This window comes from Puntigrus tetrazona, chromosome 10, assembly GCF_018831695.1.
Source record: "Puntigrus tetrazona isolate hp1 chromosome 10, ASM1883169v1, whole genome shotgun sequence".
Taxonomy (NCBI): domain Eukaryota; kingdom Metazoa; phylum Chordata; class Actinopteri; order Cypriniformes; family Cyprinidae; genus Puntigrus; species Puntigrus tetrazona.
Genome location: NC_056708.1, coordinates 10,216,216 through 10,224,146, shown reverse-complemented (window position 1 = coordinate 10,224,146; position 7,931 = coordinate 10,216,216). Strand labels below are relative to the sequence as shown.

Below are 7,931 nucleotides of genomic sequence, written 5' to 3'. Positions count from 1 at the left end.
AAAAAGGAACTTACTGCAGCCAAATCATCTTCAACATAGGCTTAAAAGGAACATCAAATCTCATTTATTAGGGGATCAATGGGTGTGGAACAGTAACAAAACACTTTCAAATAAGTCACTTTTCCTCTCTATATATATATTAATAAATCTCTTTTTTTATAAGTAAATGTTAATGAGGTAACAATGAGTCGGATAGCACAGTACAAACACCAGGTTACCAGACATAGGCACTTATTTATACAAAAAAAAAGAGAGCCACAAGTTATGTAGGACTTTGAAATGATCAATCCGGACACATTGATGCATTCACATTAGACGTAGATGTTCACAATACGCAAACACAAAATTTCTTTTTTTCTTTTTTTTTGGGGGGGAGGGGGAGAAATCAGAAGGATTAGCAACCACAACCATTGTACACCAGTGTCTAGACAAATAAATAAATACATATGGCACAATATAATGAATCAATAAAAGCATAAATAATCATTTAACTTAATATCTGTGAAAGAAAGCGTCACGCAGAGGCTGAGAGGTTAGCAGCTCAGGCTCAGACTCTGTGGCGCAGAGGGTCCGAGAGGGGTGGGGAGGGCGGAGGAGGGGGGAACGACGTCAGGGGGTCCGGAGCCTCATCTGTGGGAAGAACCAGACGGGTGCCCCCGAACGCAAGCTCCCTGTCCAGAGGATCGTCTGAGGTTCCTGCTAGCGAGTACAGCCCGGCCTGGCTGGTGGAGGTGGTGGGCATGCCGTGGGCATCTGTGCTGACCGTCATGTCACTGTACATCAAACCACCGCCGTCATTCAGAATCAGCTCCGTGTCTTCATCGTTTAACTGACCAGCATTCTGACAGGAGGGGGAAAAACGTCTGATTACACTCACGTGTGCTCATGTGATTTCACACGCTTTACACTGTGTGCTCATGGGTTTACCTCGTAGGCCTGCGAGCTGGTGAGACAGCGTGCTATCGGACCGCAGCAGGCCGGCAGAGTGGAAGTGAGCGGAGGCCCGCTGTGAGTGAGGAAGGGCTTTAAATAACTGCGTCACTCTGTTAAGGATTAAACTGTAGTTGAAATGAGATAAGTATACCATCAAAAATGCTCACTATGATCAGAAATGCAGTAAATACAGCATATTGTAAAATATTATTACAAAATTAAATTAGTGTTTTCGATTTTAATTTCGATTTTGAATTTTCAGTGTTGCGTGATCCTTCAGAAATCATTCTAATATGCTGATTTGCTGCTCAATAAACATTTCGGAAAATGCTGAAAACAGTTGCTGCTTAATGCAACTTTTGATCGATTTAATGCATTCATTTTTAAGTAAAAAAAACCCAAAAATTTATTACAAAATATTTCTGGTAACGTTAAAAAAGCCTTTATTGCCACCTGCTATGTATACATATACATATACTGAACATTTATTTTGTTCTGCATTTGCAATTAACCATTTTGACCATTTCATTGACCCTCTTGTCTCACTTTTATATACACAATATGCCTATTTATAATTCTTTTTGAATGCTCAATGTATTTTATCGGCTTTGTGCCTGCACTCTGTACAATAACCAATTAGATTAATTCTCAGAATAAAAATGATCATTTGCAAGGGCTGTCCAATTTTTAAGTGCGGGTTTACCCTGGGAAATCGTGAAGGAACTGCAGGGGGTTTATGATTTCACGAAAAGCTGCTGATTAAAACTGTTTTGATTAATCAAAATCAAAATGAATAATTTCACAATGAAAACATCCTAAAACACACACTTACTAAAAACTGTGCAAAAAAATAAATAAATAACTTTTGTTTACCTAAATCCCATGTAACTGATATCAGAGAAAGTTGGTGGTAAATTATTGAAACACTAACTTACGATCTCATACTCGGCCGACTAAACACTTCCCTGTATTAGTGAATTCCAGATGAAAGAAAAACAATCTTTGAAATGAATTTGCCAGTAGATTATGAGTGCCCTCTACTGTTTAATATGCTGCAATGCTCTAACGGTACGTAACAGTTTTAAAAAAAATAATAAAGCCTAAGATTGTCTAATTTAATATGTTGCGTGCAAAGTCAAAAACATTACTTTTTATTAATAAATTATGTATTTAGGGACAATTTAAATGCTGACACAACTAGCCAGAAGGACTGAAGGATACTTGTGGTCAAAAGTATACCACAGTCTGAACGGCCAGGCGCTCTCATGCTTGCTACTTCTTTGTGGCATCCCATCCGGGGCTGGGACCTATAAGAGCAGAGAAAAAAAAATGAGATAATGTAGTTGTTACACTACCCTTATGTGTCCGGCTTGTACAGTCAATATTTGAAGGTTAAACATTGATATTTCTGATATCAGCTGTTGCATTTTGAACAGACATGAGTGGAACTTACTGAATTATCTTGATCTGTGTCCACTCCCACTCTGCGGAAAGATAAAGTGAATTTACAAAAAAACAAAAAAAAAGAAAGATGGTTTGCTTTGAGAATGTAACTGAGGCTCACCGAATCTGCATAAGTGACAGCATGGGGGTCGTCCCGCCCCCACAGACCCACACCGTGAAGAAAACGATCAGCAGGGTGGTGGAAAACATCATCTGTCTGGCGTATGTGGCAGTGTCCCTAATCGAGAGGGCAAAGGTCATTGCCCCTCGGAGCCCTGTGACGTCAGTGTGACATTATAAACAACAAAGAAAAAGACATTACGCACTTCAAACGTCTCTGATCTCAGCAGGTATTACCTGAAAACATCATGACGTGTTGGAAATTGGAGGCGATTTTATTCTTGCGGCCCAAGTTCAACAGGAAAGACAAGGGGTAGATATTAGCCGCCCTGCCAAGAAATATAGCCAGCTGCAAATGAAAGCCACTGTTAAGGATAATATTTATCTGTATACAATTCATGAGTACAGCATAAACATGGTGCTATAAAAAGGATACAAATGCGCCTATGATGAAGAAGGGATTGAACACATGGTGCTGGAAGGAGAAAAGTGTCAAGCCCATATAAGAGAAGATAAAGTTTTCAGCCAGGAAGTTGAGCAGCTCAAACAGCTGTTGGGGGAAATGGTGGACAATACGGTCAGTATGCGTATCTTGAACAGTTATAAACCATGACACGCATCATTAAAATATAAATAGTTTGTGTGTTACCTGTTTGGTTCTACTCTTCGAATCAGCAGAAAGGTTGTTGTATGTGTAGTGAGCCTGAGTAATGCCACAGAAGAGCACCGCAACCACACCTGAACACAGAGTTTTACTCTTACTTACATACTATTACAGTATTTATTCAGATTTTGAATTTACTTATACTTTTATTAATTAGTTTTATTTACACATATACACATACAAATACACACACACACACACACACACACACACACATGCACACACACACACAATCACGCACACACAGTTAAGATTTTCATTCGGTGTCACTTTGGATAATTTAATTAATTGTAACATTGATAAAAAAAAAATACTCCAAGTCTGAAATAACTGGAATATTGAAAAATTCCCTGAATTTTCTCTTATACTCACCAAGTATTTGTTCATTTATTAAACAAAGTAAATAGCGTCACGTGATCCTTCAAAAGTCATTCTAATATGCTGATTTGCCGCTTAAATATATTATTATTATTATTATTATTTTAATATGGTGAAAAAATTTTTGTTTTAACAAATGCAGCCTTGGTGAACATAACATACCTATTTTAAATACATTTAGAAATAAAAAAAGTTCACATATGATACTGTACAGTAATGTACAGGTACAGATAAATATTTGACCACTGACGCTGTGGCTGACCAATCAAAAGCCAGTATTCCTGTTCTAAACTATTTTAGACATTACCTGCATAAACAAACAGTATTAATTTTTCCACGATGCTATATGTGATTAAACAGAGATTTCAGAGATCGGTGATCACAGCGTTGCCGTAGTTACCCGTGAAGCCGCAGGCCTCAGCCAATAGGAAGGTACTCCAAGACATGAGGAAGAAAAGGGCCGTTTCCAGCAAAGGAAAATCTCGCAGCTTAGTGAACTTTGTGACCTAAACATCAACGAATAATAACAGGTTAAATACCTTAGATTTGAAGGGTTTTTTTTCTTTTTGACTACTTAATGTGAAACAAAACAATTAAATATAATATAAAAATAAAAATACCAAAGCTGTCACGACTCCGGTTGCAGCCCCCATTGCAAAAGACCCACTGAAAACTCCCAGAAAGACACCTAGTGACTTGAGCAAAGCACTACCGTCAAACGTGTGACGATTGTCTCCCTCAGGCTGGTACGCCACTATTGATCTGTCAGTAGGTAAGAAAGGGTTAAAGACATAAACATTAAGCGGCACAACTGTTTTTAACACTGATAATAATAATAATAATAATAAAGTTTCCAGAGCAACAAATGAGCATATTAAAATTATTTCTGAAGGATCATATGATACTGAAGCCTGGAGTAACGAGACTGAAAATTCAGCTTTGCCATCTCAGAAATAAATTGAAAATTGTGACATTTCACAATATTACTATTTATACTGCATCCTGTATGAAATAAATGCAGTCTAGGTAAGCATATAAAAACATTTTAAAAAATCGTGCTTCCCTCATACTTTTACATGGTAGCGTCAAAATCAAGATAAACATAAAGGGAGAGCACTTACGACGACAGGACGATGGCCACGGCATCATTGAGGACACTCTCACCGAACATCAGGGCATACAGATCCACGTCGACCTTCAGCTCGTTGAAAATGGCCAAAACGGTCACTGTGGGCAATTCAAAGATTTCGGTCGTGACTGAATAAATCATTATTTATTACATTTCTAAATGCAAGACGAATCTAAATGTAGAGCAACATCTATACCTGGATCAGTGGCAGATACAATAGCCCCGAAGAAAAGGCAGTCGGTGAAAAAGAAATCCCCTCCAAGCTGACCGATGACCTTCATAAACACCACACAGCCGTACATCACCAACCTGCACAGAGCACATTATGAATTAGAGGCAATTACTGTATATATAATGTTACTTTTACATATATTTTTTTATGACAAAGCCTCTTTTAGAAAATTCGACACTTACCCTGTGACGAAGCATGACGTCATTGTGCCCACAAAGGCATAGGAGAGGATAGACCCCAGATTTCTAAAAAAATGCCTCTGGTAGTTAAAAGAAATAAAAATTAAAAAGATTATCAAAATGAAACCGCACAGCTCAGACGTCATAAAATAAGCGTTTAAAATAAAGTGGAATTTTTGTCATCTTATTCTTACTCGTTTGAGACTGTATCCTGCATGAAAGATGATGGGCGGAAGCAAAATGTTGAAGAAAACCTCAGGATCAAAAGTAACCTAGAAGCAAATGAACAAGTTAATCCCACAAAACACTTCAGGAGGAGGAAAGGACAAAATTAGGAACAACACGTAATGCATTTTGTTGGTATTTTAGGAGAGGATTTAATAGCGGTACCTTCCTGAGCATCTCTGCATTTGGCACGTCATGGCCCTTGCCGTCCCGGACCTCTCCTTTCAGGCTGTACTCATAGAAACGGCCGCTCACGTTCACCAGGATGGTGGTGGGACTGCTGTTCACGGCACAAGTCAAGGTGGTGTTATTTACGTCTTGTGGGAAATGGACGCCAAAACGCAGAATTACACCCACAAACAAACCTGGGGACACGAGACAATTTCATATGTCGCTTTAATGCACAGCGTGTTAAATCACATACTGAAATACAAAATAAGGAAGGATGAATACAGAATAGTATGCCAGTAAAAATATCCAGCATGGTATACATTATTTCTGCCAGAACACCTCTTATTGTTACTACAGTAAAACAGTGATAATGTGTTGTCCACCACTGGCAATGAAAAAAATAAAAATTCTGAAAGTTTTAAATGTATGAAAATTAGTGCTGGTCAATGATCAATTATGATTAAGCACATATACTGTGTAAATCTATTAGTATTATGATGTATGTTATTGTATATGATTATGTATATATAAACATTATACATTACATACATTTATGAAAAATGTTGTTTATACATATACATACATACATATATATATATATATATATATATATATATATATATATATATATATATATATATATATATATATATATAAAAATAAAATATACATTGATATTATTATAAATATAAACAAATATATAATGTGTGTATTTATATATACATAATAAATATAAACAGTACACACATATATTATGTACACAAAAACCTTTATTTTGGATGCAATTAATCATTGCCCAGCACTAATTAAAATATATCACTTAAAACAATTTAGATTTTAAGTATTTATCACTTTATAAATTAATTGAAATTGGCTTACATGTAGTAAAACACATAACTTAAAGACTTACATTTAAGATTGAACGTATTACACAATAATTCCACTGAAACAGATTTCTATGCATTAATACATTTTATTCAAATATATTAATTCATGTTTAATATTTCAGTTTAAAATTGGTCAAATGTTCATTTTTAAGAAACGTATTACACAACAACTGAATTAAATATTTATTAATATGCACAATGCATTAAAATATATAAATTAGGGCCAATAATTTAGATTGAAGATTTATTTTAATTTAATAAAATATATAATATACTTAAAACCTGCATTTTTTTTTATTTAGATTTTTGAGTATTTATTACAAAATAATTGCAATACAATGGACAAAAACTAAGCAGCCGATTGAACGGAGCAGCTTTGTAAATCTGTCAAAACCGGGAGACTTTTTTTTTTTTTCCATTTGTCCTACATTAGTGTCTACAGTGAGTGTGCAACTATTACTAATCTAGTATTTTGAGAACACGCAATGAGCTCATGCACAATATTTCTGGTGCCCTCCTACACAAGTTTCCTCAGTGTGAACTTGAATACAACTACGTTATATAAAACAAACGATTCTCACCATAAATCATAGCTAAACCCGTCTCGTGTAGAAACCTGAACCGGCGGTGTTTGAACAGCCATATCGTGAGGATAGTGAGTGTGAGTAACATGATGAATACGAGCAGATTGGCGCTGTCCTGCCTGTGGCTCTCCTCCGCTTTCCTCTCCGTTACCACATTCACCATCTCCGTGTTCTCAGCCAGACTAAGGACAGCAAAACACAGCAGGCAGAGCAGACGCGGGAGCATAAAAGCGCCCGAGACGGAGGCGCGTCTCCTCTGACATCCCGTCATGGCTGTGTTTGTGAGCGCTGTGGTGCTGCTGATGTGAATCACGGCGATCTATTTACCTTCACATAGCGGCGTGAAAACTGCCGCAACAACCTTTACGGAACATCCCCCCCGCTTGACCGGAAGTAAGATATTACAGAATAAAAGAGCCCGCTAAATAACCGCATCGATAAATACACTTTGCTAATAAATGGCGGTCGTCGACTTGTTTAAACTCACTTTGGTTAATTACAAAAAAGCTTAAAAAACGTAGATTGTATGGATTAAAAACTTGAACAAATTTAGTAATGTTTTAATTGACTGAAATGAGGCGATTTACTAAATGACTGTTGTTAAAATCGCACACATAAAGAAGAAATCAATTAACATAAAATTAGTAAAGCTTAAAACAAAAAACATAAAAATAAGAGTTTATTCAAAATATTAACGATATATAAAAATAAGCCTGGCCTAATGCACTTTGCAATCTTCAGAAAATATTGAACCTAAACCACAAATACACTAAAAGCTTAATAATAATTTGCTAATATTTTTGATTACAAGCTGCTGGATAATTCTATGATGTATGATTGTATATAATACCATAAGACATCTATACCACTGTTTTGTTATTGTAAAGTCAGAAACAAAATTTGTTAACAAAATCCTTTTATAAGTGTTGCAAACTTGTTAATTAAATTTAGTATATACTTATGTTTTATAAAACCTTAACTTGCAT

The 7,931-nt window shown here is 36.1% G+C and overlaps 1 protein-coding gene across 1 annotated transcript; it reads right to left on the bottom strand.

The window, feature by feature from the left end:
- Window positions 1-41: 41 nt before the first annotated feature.
- Window positions 42-7,322, bottom strand: slc9a6b (solute carrier family 9 member 6b). The gene is made up of 16 exons (XM_043251178.1): window positions 6,943-7,322; window positions 5,469-5,668; window positions 5,273-5,350; window positions 5,082-5,158; window positions 4,864-4,976; window positions 4,660-4,765; window positions 4,159-4,300; window positions 3,939-4,044; window positions 3,146-3,234; window positions 2,933-3,046; window positions 2,734-2,845; window positions 2,498-2,651; window positions 2,387-2,417; window positions 2,155-2,240; window positions 928-1,033; window positions 42-841 (listed from the first exon to the last, which is right to left on the bottom strand). The coding sequence occupies exons 1-16, from the start codon at window positions 7,214-7,216 to the stop codon at window positions 548-550; spliced, it is 2,082 nt and encodes a 693-aa protein (XP_043107113.1). The 5' UTR covers window positions 7,217-7,322; the 3' UTR covers window positions 42-547.
- Between the last annotated feature and the right edge of the window lie 609 nt (window positions 7,323-7,931).